Below are 21,261 nucleotides of genomic sequence, written 5' to 3'. Positions count from 1 at the left end.
TTCCCTGCAACAGCTCACTTGAAAGGAGCATGGAGAAAAAATTGTAACAGATTAAGTAGGTTTTTTTGTACCACACTCAATGCAACATTCATTGTTAAAGATCACTGCTACAAAGTTTCTGCTTATACAGTGACAGGGAACTACAGGTTCTTGCTACTGACATTTTACTGACACAAGTCTCTTCTCATTCTTCTTGCTTAAAATGCTGTGGTTAAGCAACTGCATGTGCGTTTACAATGATAGTTATTTAAGATTTGTTATAAAATATGTTCCCTGGAAGAATTTTATGATAAATTTAGAGAATCTTCTGAGCTTGAAATATTTCACAGTCCGGACTTATTGACTGTTTAAATGTGATCTTTACTTTTCCCATACTGCATTATAACAAATTGGTAGGGCACTTATTGGTCAGGATTAACTTGAATTGAGGAGATTATAGACAAGTATCTAAATGTGGATTTGAGTATAAGGATACCTGAAAAATGAGTGATTTTATGTTTACACTTAGATACTATATTAGCAAGCGTTCTAAGTCATCTGCTCCTCCTCAAATTTGGAAATACACATAGATGATTACTTGTAGCAGTTCAGAATTTTGATCAAACTGATATCATAGAGTAGATGATAGAACTACATTTTCATGAGAGAAAGAATGTTAAAATACAGATAAATTTCTGGTATAGCGTTTCATTTTAACTCTTGAAAACTTTACGCGTTTTAGATGTCAAATCTGTCTATTTTTAATTTTAGAGATTTAAACAATTGGATACATCTACCTACTTGTTAATACAAAACTTTTGTATTTCTGTCTTTACAAACTTCTCAAGAACCTTCTAGTACTCTATCTGGAAGAGGCACTAGTTCTGCACAATCATTATTCTTGCGCTTGGTAACAGAGTGTGTTCATTCCTACCATAATGTTCTCCCATGATCACATTTAAACCCATCTTGGTGAATGTAAATACTGACAAGGATGCCAGTCCTCATGAAATCCCTAGCAGAACAAATTTTTGAGATTGGATTTTCAAAATGAAAAATATTTTTAATATCCAGGTTGTGCACAGCATACCTGTTGCAGTCAGAAGTCTGCTGGGGTACCTATGCTGGGTTATATAGAAGTACCATCTGTGCATCTGCCCTGAGACGTTTTGCCAGTCAACCCTGCTGTTCTGTGAAACCAATTAGGTTCAGTTCAAGTCAATTTCTCTTTCAGTACCTTCTGTAGGTAGTATTTCAAAACAGGAGCGGGTTACTTAACCACAGCTCTTGACCTGAAACTGTAAGAATAGAGAGAGACAGAGTAAAGGGGGAAGATCATTATGTGCAGTATTAGAAACATACATGCAGAAGATAAAAGAAGAGAGGTGGAGGAGGTGGAGCCAAAGGAGGAGAGGAAGAGGTTGAAAGAAAAAGACAAATGTGTAAAACAGTATCCCCCTAGTACTGGCATTTGCTATGCTTGTGGTGTTAGTAATACTGAGAATATGTAAAAGAAACAGCTTGTGTGCTAAAAACAGTCTTTATTTCTTTATTTTTAATTGTCTGAGGGTAAATATTTCTTCTGCGTATTGAATTAATACTTTAGCAAGAAAAAAAAGGCTCCCTGAATGCGCTTTGACAGCATTGTTACATATCAAAAAAGTGCATGAAACGCACTTCAGATCTGCTTAGGTAAGTCTGTAAGTGTCAACTTCTATTAAAAACAAAGGGTTCTTTATGAGAACAAAATCTGGGCTGAAATTTTCCATTTGCACATAGGCAAGTAGTTCATCTGGGAAGGGTAAAAAGGTACTTGATCATTAAAAGAAAACAAAATGATCGTTTTCAGTGGTATTGAAAGATTTCTGAATCTGGAGCGTAAAGATGAGAACTCTTGTAATAGGAAGAAGTTTTTTAAATGGTACTTATAATTCCAGTTTTTATTTGCACAAGAAAGGTTTAAGTTAATTTTATAGTAGATCTTCAGTTGATTGCTATTTGTCTGCACTAAAAAATCTTTTGTGGTTGACAGTTCATTTGCTTTTTAGGAAAGTGGATACTAACTAAGGAGTACATAATTAATAGTGCCGAAAGTGGCAGATGGCTTGATGAAACAACATACGAATGGGGATATAAAATTGAAAAAGACACCCATTATTCACCTCAAATGCAGTCTGCACCTAAAAGATGGCGCAAAGAGCTGAAAAACTCGGGTGCTCCAGGGGCCTTCTACAGATGGAAAGTTATCCTCGATGTTAAGGAAGGTTACGAAGGAGTGGCACCTATTAGAAGGTAAGAAGATTTGTTTAAAAGTTTAAAATGAATGATAGTACACTTACCATATGGTTGAGCAGATCTTTCTTCTTCCATTCCTGTTAATTTGATCCATAACAACCTCTGGCTCTTCAAACTCTCAAGTCATTTTCAGCAACATACTTCCGTACTGTTTATGAAGAAAAAAAAGGAATTCTTTAATTCTTTGATATCACTGCTTTTCTAGGTTTCTTCTACTATAGTGGTAATAGGTATTATGGTATTTTTAGCACAGAGTAAACTGTTTACAGTGACATTCCTCATGGGACTAGGTAAATAAGTTTTCACTTTATCAGAGTACTGCTTTATTCTGTCTGCACATTGCATTCAAATGGTAGTCAGAACAACTTAACACTGTCTCGATTGGAAGTCCTGAGCTAGCCTTGAACTATGTCTTAAGGATCCAAACTGCTCTTATTTTATGTGTTTTACATGTATGCAAAAGCCATTTGTAGTTCTGAAGACCTAACTTTTACTGAAACATTTCTGATACAGTGTAAATGCAGATTGTTCAGAAGGGAATGGATAAAAATATGAAGGAAACAGAAAATAAATAGTGGTGTGAGAAATTTGGAACTACTTTTTTTTTTTTTTTCCCCCCATGTTCTCTTCCCATCAGCAAGACAGGTTGAAAAGGGTTGGTTGGTTGTTTTTCTAGCTGCTTTCCAAACACCATCAGTGTGGGGATGCGTTTACTCTGTTAGAATGCACAAAAAGGTAGATGTTTTTTGCCTCTAGTGCATATTACCTTGCCACCATAACTTTGAGGAAAAACTGGTATTTCTGTAATAGGAGAGCTTCTCCAAAAGTAATGCATCCTATTTTATTATATTGGCCCATTATGTCAGGCAGATATTGATGGTATAGCAGTAGAGGTTGTTCTTGTCCACCACTATCCTCTTACATGTTGTTGCCATGTGACAGATGGCAGCAGAGGAGCAGTCTGACCAAATGGTATCTGATGTAGAAGTACATAAGAAGCAAAGGTGGAGTCTTCCATGTTTGAAAAATGGTACCAATTCACATTCACTGATGCTTGCTGAGTGTTTAAGGAGACCAAACAGTGAATGCAATAACTTACAGATACTGTCCTCTAAAAATCTGACTTTTTAAGCCTTCTGTCAGATAAGTATGATGCTTACACTGATTTTAATTAATAGTATTAAATTGTGAAGAGAGGGGTGTCTTGTTAAGTGTGTTCCTTCTGTTTCTTGTGGCTATTAAGCAGTTTTTTAACCTCCTGGTGAAAGTTATGTAACGTACATATGCTCTCTTGTAGTTTATAAAAATTAACGTAACTTTAAGCAGTATGAATAAAATGCAGTAAATGATGTCTCTCCAAATCTGTTTGTTTAGAGTTCTAGAAGCTGGAAAGGCGACTGTGTGCTCATCTCAGAATGTCGAGAGTGATGTTACTCATGTATTTGTCCTTAATAAATTTTTTCCTGTGCAAAAAGAAAAATGCTTATATGAAGCTCAATACTACCCTTTACAGTATGTAGGAGATTACCTTTTGGAGGTAAGTCAATTGAAAAACGTACCTAAAATCATTTGTGTTGTTACATCTTATGTCTGGTTTACTGACTCTCTAAGATGCAGTATTAATAATAATGGGGGATGTGATATGCGTTGAGATTTGATAAACTGTAATCAACTTTCAAGTACTAAGAAAAGTCATCCTAGAGCAGAGAAAGTTCAGGGGAGATCTCATCAGTGTGAATAGTTACCAGAGGGAAGAAGGACAAGGAGAACAGAGTTGGATGGGAGACAGTGGGCATAAACTGGCACAGTAGAGGTTTCCTCTGACCATCAGGCAGCACTTCTACTGTGCAAGTGGTGCTACATTGGCACAGGCTGCCTGGGAAGGTTGTGGAATGGATCTCCCTGGAGATTCTCATTTGCTACCACTATATGGTCCTTGGCAGCATGCTTCAGGAGCGTTTGAACTAGATGGATCCAGAGATACCTTCAAGCTTGAATCATTCTGTGATTCTGTAATGCAAAAGTTGTCCTTTTCAAAGCAGTGTTTTGATTTAGGCCAGTAGAAATTACACCAAAGAAGCATGCTTCCCTCTTTTTGCTCCCTCTTTGTTTTCCTTCTTCTCTTCTATTGGGTGATATTAGTACTAGAAAAATGAATTGGATTTTAGGATGAAGTTATATATAGTTGACTGTCAGATAATCAGTTCAAGAAGTTTTTCATAAGATGCCAATAAAAATTCTACTTTTTGTTTGTATCTCCTCATTTTGGTAATTGTTTAAAACATATAGGCATGTGTTTATGTCTGTTAGTCTGTGTCATAGGATGATTAAGGTTAGGAAAGACCTCTTAAGGTGATCAGCTCTGTCTAAAAGCTGATCACTACCATGCTCACCAAACTATAACCCTAAGTGCCACATCTGCATGATTTTTTTCTGTATAGGTATTTTTTCTGGGTTTGACATACGCCATTAAATAAGGTTTTTATGGCTTCTTTATGGTTCAGTACCAATTATTTTCTAAACTAACCTCAGGTATTCTACCTTCCTATTTATAACATTACAGTCTATGGCAAAATAGTAAGATTCATTTAAGTCAAAAGAAATTTGCTTACAGTCTTTAATGGCTTGGGAAGAATTGGTGCTTGCTTATGAGCTCTCTAATGGAACTGTATGTTGGACAGACAAAATTCTTCTGCACTAGGAATCTTACAGAAGTTGCTCACCTACATTATCTTTTCTTTGAAGGCAGAAAGTGTTGCTACAGGAATTATGATGCCTGAAATAGTTATATGATCTGCTATTATTACTTATTATTACCTTTAATTTTCCCTTTATGCAGAAGGATCATTGCATGTTTGAGGACAGTTACTATAAATTTTACTAGAATGTAGGACTACTGTCCCATCAACAGATTTGCCAAGACCTGAAGGCCTAGATTACAGCCTAATTTGAAGGTAAAAGCCATACTGAAAGTCATCATGCTGGAGAGTTTTTTGTTGAAATGACAAAGCCAGGTGAAATGTAAGATTGTTCAGAATGTGAGGCTCATCATTCAGCTTCTAACGAAGCCGGAATAATTTAAATTTACAGTACTGAGAAAGTAAAACAAGAAAAACAACCTGATACTGTCTTTCATCATTCCTTCTGTACTGAGAGGAAATGACATTGCTCAGTGATTTTTCTTACATGCGCAGTACTCAGTAAAACTCTTCTTTCCTATTCCCCCCTTCGAAAGTGAGAGAAGCACCTCATGATTCATAGTCCTTTGTTTACTGTGAACAGTATTATCCCTATTCTACAGTCTGTTTTTAAACAAAATTCTGTGTGGGCTGAAACATGACCTTGATCCTCATTCTCTACTGTAAGCATTCTTCTTTCCGTTCTGGACTGCTGGTCTGGTTTTTTTTTTGTTTTTTTTTTTCCTTCTTAAATCCAGGATTTATTCCTTAACTGAAGTATGCACTATTCAGATACTGATGAAAGTAGGAGTGGTGCCAATATTGCGCAACTTTATAATGAATGTGTAGAAGTCTAATGATGGCTACAGAAAGGCTAGATTTTAGATTTAAAGATACCTTGACTGCAAAGGATCAATTTGCCATTGCTTGACATTAATGAAATGAAACCACTCAATTACTGGTTTTGAACATGGTCCTGGCAGAAGTTGATGGATTCGTTCTGTTTGGAAGGTGGATGTGAAAGAGGGTGTTTAAAATTCACCAAATGAAAAAGTAACTTTTTTAGCTTCCGTGGCTATGTATAGCATGTGTCCTTTCCCCATATAGAAAGAGTAAAATAAAGAGATTTAACTCTCTCAATTCTACTAACTGTATAAATAGTATGGCTGTAGTGTTCAGCTTGATGAAATCCTTACCTATTTTGGGTATTAGATTTCTAGTATGAATATCTACTCTTTGGCGCATTTCAGTTTGGACAAATCAACAGTTTTTAATTTTTAAAAACCAGGAAATTCTTAAGTCAACTGAAAATTATGCCATGGGAATATATTTTCTCTGAGTTGTATTCAGCTGTTCAATGGCTCAGGCATAAAATAGTAGGCTCATGTGCTAGTTTGGAACTTGAACAATAGATAGATGTTCCAGTATATCTTAAGTACAGACAAAAAGCCTTGAGGTTTTGAAAAAAAATACTGTCTTGAAAGGAGCTTAGGAAAAAGCCAAATATCATCAAAGGTGCATAAATGAACAGAAAACCAAACTTTCTTTTTCACAGGGGTACATTGGATGTTCTATGAAACTGTGTAGTTCCACAGTTCACAATTTCCACTTTGGTTTTTCCGGGTCCTTCAGAAAAAAACTCTTATTTAGGTCACATTGATAATGCCAAGAGAGGTGTCGTGTATTTGCGTCTCTCAGGAGACAGTTTATCAACCAGGAGAGAGTCACATGGGCTATGCAGAACTTCACAAAACTATGTCTTAGAAATACTTGAAGGACTGAAGAAAGTCCTTTAGATTTGTAGTTCCTCACAGTGAGAGATGATTTTAAGGAACTGCTAAAGAGAGAATGTTGCCCTTGCAAACTGGTAGATGCAACTGAGCTTGCTATTAGGCAGAATCTACTTCTGAAATTACTTTTGCTTTATCTAAAATTGTTATGAACATTATTTTTATTTTTATTTTTATTTTTAATTATTTATTTATTTATTTTTCATTTCTAGGAATACTTACCACATATTTTACTAGAATTTAACTTCAAATGTTCCAGCTTTGTAAATCTGTAGTCCTGCTCTTTGACTGCTAATTCTGTGTGAAATAAATACTCTCCTCATAACTACACAAACGTATATCCTATGGTTTAGCACCCAAAACAGATGTTAAATTGTGAGAAGCAGCATGATATTCTTTTTTTATTTTTTTTTAAGTGGAATTGCATATAATCATAGGCATTCAGATTATTTCTGATTTTTTTTTAAAACAATGCTTTGTTTTGTCTCTTATATTTCAGTATCTGTTCTAAAATGTCAGTCTTTGTAGCTCTATTGTTAAAGTACTCTGTGGGAGTATCTTCAATCCTTTAAGGTGTTGCTTGTACTGGTTCAAAATATTAAAGCATATGCATGATTTTAGAGTGCTATCCTTGTGTTTAAATACACACTATAGAAAGCTTTGTTGCCTGTGCACCGGAATTTATAACACTTTGCCAAGATGGTACTATAAATTATCTTAAATAAGTAGTTTTAGAAGTGTGTTGAAAACAATGTGCATAAAGTATCACAGGAAGTAAAGAGTAGTTAATTTGTCAGAGTAGTTCACTTATCCTTAGCTCATCAAAGCTGTTTGAAGCAATTTTACAGTTCTACACACACCAGTTACTGTCACAAACACACCTGATGTAAAAAAGACTAATTTAACTTCTTGCCAGTTACTAGGGCTGATCTGAAAGTAATGCCTCCTATTTTACTAAGCTGACCCACAATATCAAGGGTAGATGGTGGTGGTGTGGCAGTAAAGGTAGAACTTTACCACCGGTATCCCATTACACTTTGTTGCGATGTGGCTGATGGGAGCAGAGTGGCAATCTGACAGAATAACGTCTGATTGGGAAGTGTGAAGGAAGCAAAGGAGTTACATTGAATTCCTCCATGTGGAAAAAATGGCACCCACTGACACTGATGCTTGCGGATCATTGATGGAGCTCAAACAGTGAATGTGAGCACAGTAATGTGTGAACACAGTGGTGTGTTTCAGCAGTGGTGGCAGTGGGTGAGTGCAGATGGTTATAAGCACAGCAGGCAGGCTCTTGTTCATTGCCAGTGATAATCCATTGGTAATGGTGGTGTCTGTATTGAAAAATAGTGTTTTGTAGTTAAGGATTTTGTCAAGTATATAAACATAAAAGAACCCACAAGTTCTAAAATTTGAATTGCTAGCTTTGTACATCCTTAAAGATAACAACTAATAGAAAATATGTGATTTTAGTTTTTGAGAAGTCCTGAAAGGAAACTATTATGGAAGTAGCTCTTGTTTCAGTAGCACAGATGGGCCGCAGTTAAAGTTAATTATAATAAGAATTATAATAACCAATAGAATAACTTCCATTGGTAGCTCTCATGCTGTAGCTGCCTATGACATCAGTGATGTGTTTCAACAGCTGTCTGTGTGTCTGATAGTGTAAACCCTCAAATTTGAATTAGCGCGTGTAAACAGTGATTTTACAATAGACTGTAAGAACACATTTCAGCACATAAAAGTTATTTAAAAACATTAGTTTTGAAATTAAAAAGTGATGTTTTGTTTTGCTTTGCTTAGAAGGATATACAAAATACTGAAGTTACCCAAATTAATGGTTGTCTGCCAGCACAAGAAACTGACCAAAATAAGTCTAACATGCAGCTTATTGAAATGAAAAATGCTGTGATCAGGCATATGTATTTTGTTGAGGTAAGTGACATTTAGTTAATGCTTTCTTACCATAAATTGTGAAATGTATATAATGAAATTTATCCTTCAGTATAGATGCTGAGCTAATTAACTAGTAATTTGACCATCTTTTGTAGTAGTAATGCCTTTTAATAATTATTTATTTACTACATCTACCATTAGCCAAAATAAAATTTAATAGTGGTAATAGATATATGTGGTTTTGTGAAAGATGTAGACTTTGAAATCTTGGTACTTCCCCAGTCTTCTTGCTGGCAGGGCAGTGAAAGAAGAGAAAGAGACCTTGACACTGTACTAGCACTGTTCATCAAGGGCTAACACCCAGGCAGGCTCTCAGCCCTATTTTGGTTACAAATTCACTATATCATAGCATGCTATAAAATACTGTGTTTTGTTTTGGATGCCTCAGTACAGAAAGGACATTGAGGTGCTGGAGCAGGCCCAAAGAAGGGCAACAAAGCTTGCGAAGGTCTTGGAGAATATGCCCTACAATGAGAGACTTAAAAAGTGGGGCTGTTTAGTCTGGGGAAGAGAAGGCTGAGGGGAAACCTTATTGCTCTCTTCCAGTATCTGAAAGGTGCTCACATCGAGAGCGGGGCTGGTCTCTGCTCACTGGTGACAGGTGACAAGATGAGGGGAAGTGGCTTCAAGTTGTGCCAGGGTAAGTTTAGGTTAGATCTGAGAAAAAATTTCTTAGCAGAAGGGGTTGTTAAGCACTGGAATAGGTTCCCCAGGGAGGCTGTTGAGTCAACATCCCTGGATGTGTTTAAGAGCCGTTTGGATGTGGTACTCAGGGACATGATTTAGCAGAGGGTTGTTAGAGTTAGGGTAGTACAGTTATGTCATAGTTGGACTCAGTGATCTTTAAGGTCTTTTCCAATCTGAGTGATTCTATGATTCTAAACTATAAAGAAAAGGAATGTACCATAGCCGAAAATGGTACAAGTATTTAACAGGTGCACCTCTTAACAGATTGTTTTCCCTTCAACTATTATGGACTTTCTCTGGAAAAAGGTGCAACAGCAATAGTAATGCATTCTTGCACCTACTGTGGTGCAAGTGGGCAATTTGTGAAGAATGTCTAGGATTTACATTTTGTCATAAAAAAACTGAAAATTTCAAATGGTTAAGTGGACCAAATGTTATAAAACTAGTAAAAATTACATAACAACTGCATAAAAAAGAAGTAGACAAGAACAGGAAAACTGAGGAGAAAAACTGTCCATATATCAGTCCCCTATTTCTTATTTTTGCCATCTAAATATTAAAAGCAAATAGGTTGTTTTGTTGAATGTTTAAAAGGATGTATTTTTTTTTAAATTGTCTTTTTATGCACTATTTATAGATTGTTTACCAATATCCACTGTACAGGATGAATTTTTCTTGTTTTGTAGGCTGCAAAGCACAATTTTGTTCAGAAAGACTTTCTGAGTAGATGCAATCCAAAGGTAAGGATTCTTGCAAAGAGCATGTGTTGCACTTAGGAAATTTTGTACCGAAGTTAGGTAAACACAGTTCTGTTGTGAAAATTGCTATTGGAAAAATACTTTTTAAAGTGTATTAAAAGTACTGAAAAGTTAAGAACATTGTGGGGTACTGATTAATTTGTTTATTGTTCAGTACTCTACTACCGCCTACCTCTTATGAAGAGAAAGAGGCAGCGGAGGGAAGAGGTAGAACTGTGAAGTTTAGTTTATTTCTTGTTTTAATTTCCATTAGTTTGTTGAAATACTCTCAATATTTTTATCACTTTAAAGGTTAAAATGGAAATATTTAAAGCATATCTATTAGCTTTGTACATTTTTCTGTAGCTGAAGAGTCATTCTCACCAATACTATGTAGTTTTTTGGCATGGAAATGAGGTCCCAGTCTTCACAGAATTCCCCTTTTGTCAAATTTCTTTCTATTGAAGAAAAATATTTTTAAACATAAGTACCAACATTCCTTTGTTATTGACCTACACTGTAATGTTAATATTTAGTTTAGTGAGTTTATGAGGCAATAAAACTTTAGATTTCATAATGCTTCTGAAAATAAACTGTTATTTTGCACCCAATATAATTTTTAATTTGGATTTTTTGAATCTAATTCTTATTATTTAGACAGTATGAATATGTTGCACTTTACTGTTTGGTGGAATATATATTGCTAGCCTCTGCATCCAGTGTGGGTCTTTTATTGGTAGTATATTTAAATCTGTTAAACATTGCTCTAATATGGTTCCAGTGAGTATTTCCAATCGTATTGGTATAGTAAAAAAAAAAAAAAAAAAAAAGTGTCTGCAAACTAAATTAACTGATTAGATCTATGTATTATATTCAGTCATAGTTTGCTTTTGCTTGTTCTCCTATCATCCGTCTTTTCTGGTGTGTTTTGTTGTTTTTTTTTTGTTTATTTTTTGTTTTTAAGATATATTTTGACAGCTTCTTTTCAGCATTTTGCTTTCTAAACACAGCTTGTTTTTTGTTTTAATTTTCCATTTGTTTCTTTCTGTTTATAGTATTAGTACTTATGTACAAGAAAGTGCTAGTTCCTCATCAGCCAGACTGCCAACCAAAACAGCATTGTACACAGCTTACAGAATACTGAGGCCCTACAAAATATGTTTCCTATTACTGAAAAAACTCTACCTCACCAGTTTCTTGTCATCCTTCCTTACCCCTTAAATAAGATGAAAATTCATTCTGCACTTTCTTCCTGTTTGAAAAGTAGTGCATGATTCCTCAAAGTCTCCCAAAAGAGGATTGTTTTTCTTACTTGTTGTAGGTTTTTTTTTCAGTGTACTTTACAAATATCAGGTGAATTATGTCTTTTTTTTCTAGTGTCAGAACATTCAAGAAATCTAAGATTTAGTCAGAAGGTAGGAGATCTTGCTGGTATAATCACCAGATCATGACCTTGGCAGTAATTACATGCTTGTACCTGTACAAAATACTAAGTCATCTTCATATATCTTAACTACTGCTAAGCACTTTATGATTGTTTTTTAGATGTGCTGTTTGCATATAATTAACATTACAAATGTGTGATTGCAGATATTATTTCCAAAGGAAATAATCTGAATATTTTTATAGTGCATACATGAATGATAAAATTGAAATAAATGTGATTCGCAAACATGAGACGCACAATGATTTAATTAAAATAATCTAACTGTGCATTTTTATTTATCATTAATATTACAGCAGCCTATGTTGGGCATCTGATAATTGCAGCATTTGCAGAGAAACTAAATATGTAATGCTAAGTTAGAGCTTATTCACTCATACTTTTGCTAAGATTATTATATGATTATTATTTCTTTCAGAAGATCATATTCATGTTTGACCTGAGCTCTTTATGTTTGGTACTAAAACATTTCTGGGAACTGCTGCTAATAGTAGAAAACTCCATAACCTCAAAACCACAGTTGGACTTGAAGCATGTATTAATTTTAAATTAACTTTGAAATAATTGGTAGAAGTAGTTTTGCCTACTGTGCAGCCAGAGCCAAGTTTCATGGCAGAAGGTAGTGAAGTCTGCTAAATGTTGGACGACTAAAGCATTGGTAAATCTGCATAACTACCAGCAGGTCATATTCTTCTTCTCTCTTTGAATCTACTTCTCTCGGTTGTGAATCCCTACTCTCATTTCCCACTGCACTGAATTTACCAGAACCTCAGGTCATGTGGTTGAACAAAAGAGCTTAATTTCAAAACTGAAATTTCTATCAGCAGTGTAGTTGGAACTGGCTTAAGCATCTTAGCTTTGATTTTGAATACAGGTGGGGTGTAAATAGCAACATAGGATCTTCAGTAGCTCTTCTTTCATATCATTTATCAAGGGAAAGAAAGTTTTTGAAAGCTGACAGTTCAGACATTAGCAGGTAGATTACCTGCATTTCAGGAAAACCATTACATTCTTCCGGTTCCTCTGAAAAAAGCTTGTGAAGTTTATCGTTTAACTGTCATGAGTGGCACTGAATAAGAGGGAAGTCTTGTGCCACTAAGAAGAGCTTTGAGATACAATGGGATCAATATCTGTGCTATCTGAAGCATTAGCTGCTTCTTTGACATGCCCAATGATTACAGGAAAAGTAGGGAGACAAAATAGATGCATAATTTGTAGTTATATGAAGCTTATTCATGAATGGTGTATTTCATGGTTTTATACTTTTGCTCAGTTTCCTTCAGTTGTTTGATGATAGTAATTCACCTGGTGCTCTGGCCGTATTCTGTAGGATGTACTTGTACATGTTTGGAAATATTAGCAGTTACTCATATGCAGAAATTCTCAAAATAATTTACGCTCAAGCTATAGTGTATGTGAATTGTAGTCTGTGTTTTAAAAGGGAGAATATATTCAGGTAGTCTTAAGAAGGGAGGCACATTCTGAAAGCATTTTCTTGTGAATGAAAAACAGCTCAGTAGGAGATAAGGCTTCTCTATATTGCAATAGCTCATTGGATCAGGCAGTAAGTAATATTTATATTTTTAATGTTCTCCTTTATATTGCCAGCATTTACTTAAAGATTTCATTTTGTGTGTTTTGTGTTGTTTTTGTTTTTGTTTTTTTTAAGTTTGCAAATACATTTATTACTCTGTTATTTTATTCACAAATATATCTCTTTCACAGGTTAAAAATACTAACCTGTCTGAAGGCAGATTGTACATATTTGAAGAATTAATAGAAGAACATTTATTATCTGAAGTGATTATAGAGCTTGCTGTTGGTCAGAAGTACTCTCTTCCTCCCGTTCCACTTTTTCATTCTCTTCTGGAATGTGTCCTGTTGGTGAGAACAGAATGTTTAAGTATTACAACACACTAAAAAATTATAGATATTAAAGATGGAGTTATTATTATCCTTGCTTCTTACAGTATGTTTACAGCTTCATAAGTTGCTTGAAAGTAATGCCTCTTATTTATTTCTGCCGAAACTACAGTGAAGTGCACAGTAGAACTATTTGGTTGAGAAAATTCTCAGATGCAAAACACTGTTTTTCAGCATTGTCACCACCACTAGCTATTCGTTTTCACCAGTGATGTACAAGAGCCTGTGGTGTACTCAGAATTACCTGCAGCAGGGATGTTGACCCACTGTTGCCACTGCTGAAACATACCACTGCCTCACTGAGCTTACATCCACTGTTTGGTCACCATCAATGTTCATCAAAGACCAGTAAATGTCAGCAGGTGCCATTTTTCCTCATGGCAGTGATGCACCTTTGCTTCGTCTGCTTTTCCATGTCAGATACCATTTTGCCAGACTGTCCCCGTGTTCCCGTCTGTTGCATGACAACAAAATGTAATAGGATATTGTAGGGAAGCTTCTGCCTTTACTGCCATACCACCAACATCCACCTCTGATGTTGTGGGCCAACATAATAAAACAGGAGGCATTAGTTTCGGAGCAGTCTCCATATTAACCCTTCAAGTTCATTAATGTCTTCGCGTTAATACAATCTAAGGGGGGGGATTTGAAATGTGTTGGTTTTTATTATTGATTTGCAAATAGTGTGAATGTAGCCTCCAAATATTGTGGAAGAACTGGCCCATAGGTTTTTTCATTGTTTTTAGAAATAACACTTTTGTAGCATATTTTTTTTTACCTAGTAGGCTACAGATAGAATACTAAATGGAAAAGAAGCTTTGTTCTAAGCACTAACACATTCAACTGAAATAAGATTCCAGTGTCAATTGCTTTTTAGTTTTACTTATTGTAAACTCAGAATTTTGCTGCTTCTGATTATGTGTTACTTCACCGATTTAATTTGGTCACATGAAATTGGATCATTTTGTAGCCAATATTATTTACTTGTTTTATTACAGGAAAATACTGATGCTGTATTTTGTGCGAAAGTTTGTCATGTTTTGTACCTTGTTCTCCAACATGATCCTCCTTGGAAATCTACATCTATGTTAGGATATTATTTAGATCTTCTTCAGTGTCCTGTCTGTAAGAAAGGCACGTGGAACTTGATAGAGATGCTTGTAAGGTAAAAAAAAAAACAACAAAAACAACCACAAAACAAACAAAAAAAAAACACTTAGTGAGGTATTAGATGCAATAGTTATGTTTTTCCAAATATGATCAGTGTTAACTTGCAGATTTGTTTTAAACTTTTCAAAATTATAATAATCTGTGTATTACTGCTGTTTCTTGTGTGTATATATGCACGCATATACACAAATATATCTGTAGTTAGGTAGCAAAATTTAGTCTTACAAGGCATCAAGCTTCATGATCTACTTTGATTTTAGTTATAATTTTTACTGTGTTAAACAAGAGAGATTCAATCCTATACATGTACAGACACAAGATTCAGTATACAACAGCTCTTGTATAGCTACTAGAATCACTGTAATTGCACAGCTAATAATTTTGCTTAGGAGTATGTCACATGGCGTTGGAACAGAAGGGAATTAATCTGTTAGAGCATTTTATGTTTTAGTACTTTCTGGCAGATTTTTTTTAATTTTTATTTTTTATTTTTTTTAATATGTTTAATTGAACCATACAGTCATGGAAAAAGGAACTTTAAAGGTCGTCTAATCCAATTCCCTTCCAATAGTCAAAATTTTAGCCAGAAAAATTTTGCACACTTTACTTCAAATTGTCTTTATCATGTCAGACAAGCATTAGATTTCATCAAAACCTGTATTCCTTTCAAAATTTAGTGAATTGCTTATAGGATATTACAGTGTCAGTGAAATACTGCAAGACTACCATGTGATTAAAGGATTTGTAAGAAGTTCTGTTAAATCTAGTAATTGCACAATAACTCAGATAGAGACAGGAAAATACAGATATATAGGAAACAATTTAGTTTACACTGTAATACAGAATCTTCATCTGTATAACACAAGACCCCAGTAACAAGCATGTTAAGTTTTTGGAGAAAGTGTAGCTTTAAAAACAAAGTGTTTGGCTTTAAAATATGAATGTTACTGATGAGTAAGGTATTGTCAAAAGTCAAATCTGCTCCCCTTCCCAATAAATCAGACTGTCATTTCTGTCATACAAATAGATTTTGTTGGTGTTTGTTTTGCAGGTCTTGCCTTTATTACAAAAACATTTGTCATGCAGTGCCAGTTTCAGGGAAAGCAGATGAACAGAGGACAGTTCACAAAATGCTTCTGAAGTTTTTCTTTGATTTAGTAAAAGCTGAAGTAAAATTTTTGACAAAAAGGTAGGCTTTATAGGATAATATTACTTTTCTACAATTTTACATGCATTTCTGTATCTGCAGCAGGTTGTTTCCTGATTTTTGTATGTTTGTAATAATACTCTGTTCCACCAAAGTGCTTTGTAATCAGTATTGGTTTTTTTCCTAGTTGTGCTTTAAGACCTCTAGCTTTTCACAGTATTATTATTTCACTGTATTGCAAGTTTCAGTAAGCATTTACTGTTGCTCATAAAGCTACATTTTTAGCTTTGCATTGCTTTCATATCCATTCTTAAAGTTAGACAAGCAGTATTTTGAACACTCTGATATTAAAAAAAATTCAATTAAATGTTATCTTTCTCTAGGGAGATAATTATCTTTCCTTAGTTTATGAAATATGAAGAAATCTTGATTTTGCTCTCCCTTTAAGTAATAAAGGCAGCCTTTATATATTAGCACAGTATTAGAATTCCTTCAGTTTGACTTTAATAGTCATCATTATTTTACTTATTATTCATCAGAAATTGTCTGATCTTTCCATACTTAAAAATTGCCAAATCTTTATATATTTTGACAGAAGATAAGGCTTCTCTCTAGTAGCTACAGTAATCAAAGTGGCATAAAGATTTAGGTTTTTCCACATGCTTTTTTTTTTTCTTTTTTCTTTTTTTTACAGTTTGGTTGAAGGGACCAATTCACAGCACCAGCAAGTAATGCCACAGATGGTTCTTCTGAAGACCTTTTGGTTGGGAAGTGAAACCTCTGTGCTTTTTACCAAACACATAAATATTCTAGTGGATTGGGTCATACTTTCCTATAGAGAATTGGAAAGAAAAAATGATGTGAGTATGAATTTTATGCTTTAAAATAATGAAGACTGACATTTTTCTAAAAGACATTTCTTTGTTCATTCCTTTGTGAGGAATTATATGTAAGTATCACAGCTGCTTGTTATATCTACCTTTTGTTGTGAAGCATGCTGGTTTTTGCTCCACTAAAGGAAATGAATTGATCCATAAGATTCTCATATTGATCTGCAGAGAAGAAACGAGTCATGAGTAGCTTATTGGCTACATTCAGATCTTCACATGCCCTTAACCAGCAGGTATTACTGTAGTCATTAGGGACACGAGCTTAAAACATTCTGTCAAACAATAACGTTTAACAAAAGAGATGATTATCTTATTTTACAGTGATTGTATTCAGGAAATGTTGGAAGGTGAAAGCTAAGAAAACAAGTAGTTTTTTATCGTTTTCTATACATACACATTTTATTATTTTGTTAAATGCCCCCAATTACTTCCAAAGTGCTTTAGTTTCGTTTGGTATCTTACCTAGATCTTTTCATAAAAATGCAATTGAAGGCAACTTAATTGCTGTTCTGTGACCTGCTGACCAGCAGGACATTGACCTGAAAGATACTGAGTGTCCTCTATACCACCTCTTTCTTTTCAGAAGCTAGAGGCCTAGTAAAACATCTTTGACTTCTAGATTCTCACATAAAATACAAACTTACTGCTGTCTCTGCGTTCTCTTTTAAATTATTGTGGAAGCACAGAATAAATAGATACTTCATTCACTTTTTCATTACAGTAACAGAACAACAATAGAAAATCAAGTGTTAGGGAGAAAAAAGCACTTTCAATATAATAGCTGCTAGTTCTTCATTATGTTAAGAAAGCAGAAAGATTAAACATAATGAGTGTTTCACTCATCTTACCTTCCCAGACCTCCTACCTTTTTTTGAGGGCTATCAAAGCCAGATATTCTGAAACAGTGCTGCCTTTCATCCTTGGTCAAGATATTAAAAAAGCATCTAAAATTAGGCTTCTATACCCATATTTATATTAAAACAACCTACTTTTTTAAAGGTCCTTAGCACCAGGCAGGCTTACATTCAGTTGATTTCAGTGACCATTCTGTTTCTTTGGAAAATGAGACTGCTTTTATATGTTTCCTGGTGTTGAGTGTGCAGGTTAAGTGTGGACTCCATTTTCTTTTTATCTACCATGCCTTTTTTTTTTCACCAGCTCTAGTACTATAAGCCATACCTTTATTATAAACTGTTCTATGCATAAGCAGAATAATCTCTAGTGGCAGGCAGAGCATACTACTTAAATGAAAAACAGAGGAATACTAAAATACAACATAAAAGATAGCCCTGCCTTGTTTAGATTGTGGGTTGTTTGAGGCTGTTTTTTTTGTTAGGTTTTTGTTTGTTGGTTGGTTGGTTTTTTTGTTAGTTTGGTTGGTATTTCCCACTATATTACCTGTAAGCATATGTATAAGAATTGTACTTTTGTCACAAAGCCTTCTGGTTTTTTTGCCTATTGCTTTTCTGTTTTGATCTTATGTGCTATAATGTACAATATCCCTACAGATGCAAATTCTACACTTAAAAAGCAGCATTTCTACACTACAGTATTATCCTTTAATCTTGTATATTTATAACACATTCTTCTTTCCTTTGCATTCTTTGACAAAAACAAATTCTAAACCGAAATTCCATGTTTTTATATACAGAACTCATTGCTTTCAGCACTCTCAATTTTGTAATACAGAAACTTGAAATACTGATATTTCTGAATACTCAAAGAGTTAAATAACATAGTTGGAATGATCGAAGAAGCCAAATGACCAGTTTCTCCCCCGTTATGCAATCAGAAGAAAAACGTGTCTTATTCACCTATTAATTTTTAAATTATTCTAGAAACAAATAAATATATAAAAATATATGCCAATACTGTGTGCAGAATTTTTCACTTATACATTTTAAGGATATGATTCACTGATACTGGTTTTTTGTGTTTTTTTTTTAATAAGCAGCTGTTCACTTAAGTGGCTGCACATTGGCAATATACACTTAGAAACCAAAATCAAAGGAGTATCTTAGGCAATCTTCTATCTTTATATCAGATGAATTATTTGATAGTACAGTGTAAAGGGAGTGACCATATCTTCCTGCTTAGACATGGTTATTAGCTAGTGGAAAGAAGCAAACATACAACTTGCAGTTTGCTGAAATTTTTTGCAGTTGTACAGCAAAAGTACATATGAATGGAAACAGAGAAATTCATCAAATTTTTGAGGACTACGTCTAACAAAGTCATTTCTAAGTAGTAAAAGTGAGGTTTGTTTCATTGTTAGATATTGAGATGAGAGGCATCTATTTTCATGTGATTCAAAGAGATTGCAGCAAGTCAGCACTATAGGGGAAGAAACATATCTGTATATTTTCCTTCACTTCTCAACTCCCTTCTTTCCTTCACTCCCTTCCTTCACTTTTTTTGTTGCAAAAAAATATGTAATGTATGCATGTAATCATATATGGATTTATATGTGTGAAAAGAGCAATCCAGAAACAATTGTAGTAAGAAAGAAATTTTATGCTGAAATTTGGAGTAAGAGCTGCTATTTTTCTGGGAATAAATGCTGTGTAGTTGTTTCGTTTTCCAGGACTCTCATAACCTGTATCAGAAACAAAGAAAAAGAAAGGAGAAAGGGCTATAAAGACTATGGTTACATAGATGAGAGGCCATAAGTACAGACATAGGTCAGAACTAGCTGTGTGAATGAGGTGAGAATAGTGGTTGTGGTGTACCTTGAATTCAGCAAGGCTTTTCACACTGTCTCCCATAACATTGCCAAAGATCAGCTTGGGAAATGTGGGATATGCAAGTGGACAGTGAGGTGGACTGAGAACTGTCTGAGTGGCAGAGCTCAGAATGTTGTGATGCACAACACAGAGTCTGGCTGGAGGACTGTAGCTAGTGGTGTTCCTCAGCAGTTGCTACTGGGTCCAGTCTTATGCAGTATCTTAAACTACTTGGACTGATGACAAGGTTGCTGATAATACAGAACTAGGAGAAGCAGATAACACACCAGAAGGCTCTTGTGCCATTTAACAATACCTGGACAGTCTGGAGGGTTGAGTGGAGAGGTACCTGATGAGGTTCTACATGGGCAGAGGTGGAGTCTACACCTGGAGAGAAATAATTAGATGCATCAATACAGGTTAGTGGCTGACCTGCTGAAGTGGAGCTCTGTGTAGAAGTACCTGCGTGTCCTGATGGACAGCATGTCCTGACTGGCCATGAGCAGCAGTGTGTTCTTGAAGCCAACAAAGCTGATGATATTCTGGAGTGCATTGAAATAGCATGGCCAGCAGATGAGGGAGGTGAGCCTCCCCTTCTACTTTGTCCAGGTAAGGCCATGTCTGGAGTACATCATCTAATTCTGGACTCCCCAGCTTAAGAAGGGCAGAGAACTTCTAGAGAGAGCCTAGCAGAGGGCCACAAAGATTATTAGGGGCCTTCCCTTATGAGGAAAGGCTGAAAGACCTTACCAGTCTTAGCAATGCTGTAGAGAACCTGCTTTAAGCATTGGATTAGATGAGCTCCAGAGGTCCTTTCATATCCCTACAGTTTGTGATTCTGTGATTTGCTTTCATGTTAGATAGGATTTTCCTTATTTGAAATAAAAAATTAAATTAGTGGCACGAATTTGAGTGCCCTCACTCATTACTGTGTTAATCTGCTGAGACAACTTGATGGGAAAAAAAAGGAAATTATCCTTATAGGTGAAAATGTGGAAGCAAAGAATGTAGATTTTCCTACTCTGAAATCTTTTTGAATCAATACTCAATATCAGGTTAAAATCATAGAATCATAGAAATAATTCTATACATTATACAGTTCGAAAGCAAGTAATGTTGGTGGTGAAACAGCATGGTTCCTTGAAAAATAGCCTTTAACTTAGCTTTGGAACTTAGAAACGTGTATTGTTTTTAACACTGAGTAGCTAGTAGCCATTCAGTTATTGCATCTTTTCACAGTTATACTATGTCTATAATATTATCAAAAATGTCTGTCCTACAGCTGCAGGTTTTTTCCTTTCAGAAGGTTGTCTTATGTAGTCTGACAAAGGAATGTAAAAGAGACACATTCAATTTTTTATTTGCATCGTATCACATGGTTTTGATGTCCTTTCTAACAATATTTCAGGTATTTCAGTGTGGTATAAATTCATAGAATTGATTGTCCCTCTGTCAGTCCCTTAAACTGTCTTGGAAGTATGTTTAAGGCACTTTCAGAGTTCTGCATTACCCTAAAAACATTGCAGCTCATAAAAAAAACCTCTAAAAAGCATCTCTAAAATTTCTGTAATTCAAAGTGAAAAAGTTAAGATGAATTTTCTTATGACTTAAAAGCTTTCCAATGAAAACTTTTATGTGTACTAAGACTTGTCTCGCTGGAGCACTGTAGTTGACAGAGGAAAGCATTAAATGGAACAGCAATACAGGAATTGCCTTTGCCACGCTAGCAGTCATCAGTTGCACTGATATGTCTAACATGGTCAACAGTCTCTTCCCACTTCAGTGCTTTTTCTCGATAAGATAGTATTGATTCTCAACACTAACAACAGGGAAGAGGGTTTT

The 21,261-nt window shown here is 35.0% G+C and overlaps 1 protein-coding gene across 14 annotated transcripts in view; it reads left to right on the top strand.

The window, feature by feature from the left end:
* SLF1 (SMC5/6 complex localization factor 1) overlaps nucleotides 1–21,261 on the top strand; it is a 37,554-nt gene that overhangs the window by 1,575 nt on the left and 14,718 nt on the right. For 6 of the 14 annotated variants that reach the window (XR_014939064.1, XR_014939065.1, XM_085527900.1 and 3 more), the window contains exons 4-11: nucleotides 2,028–2,271; nucleotides 3,649–3,811; nucleotides 8,546–8,677; nucleotides 10,072–10,125; nucleotides 13,292–13,450; nucleotides 14,488–14,654; nucleotides 15,711–15,848; nucleotides 16,501–16,666. Coding sequence is in view for 12 of the 14 variants with exons in the window: in XM_085527900.1 (XP_085384026.1) it covers nucleotides 2,028–2,271; nucleotides 3,649–3,811; nucleotides 8,546–8,677; nucleotides 10,072–10,125; nucleotides 13,292–13,450; nucleotides 14,488–14,654; nucleotides 15,711–15,848; nucleotides 16,501–16,666 (1,223 nt within the window). In the remaining 2 variants the exon portion in view is untranslated. Of the gene's footprint in view, nucleotides 1–2,011; nucleotides 2,272–3,648; nucleotides 3,812–8,545; nucleotides 8,678–10,071; nucleotides 10,126–13,291; nucleotides 13,451–14,487; nucleotides 14,655–15,710; nucleotides 15,849–16,500; nucleotides 16,667–21,261 lie in introns of all 14 variants that reach the window. The other 8 variants (XM_085527899.1, XM_085527898.1, XM_085527895.1 and 5 more) reach the window with 5 other exon arrangements.

This window comes from Coturnix japonica, chromosome Z, assembly GCF_054131305.1.
Source record: "Coturnix japonica strain WE chromosome Z, WE-NBRP24, whole genome shotgun sequence".
In the NCBI taxonomy this organism is placed as follows: Eukaryota; Metazoa; Chordata; class Aves; order Galliformes; family Phasianidae; genus Coturnix; species Coturnix japonica.
The sequence above is the reverse complement of the archived record's forward strand: the minus strand, read 5'-3'. Positions and strand labels throughout refer to the sequence as shown.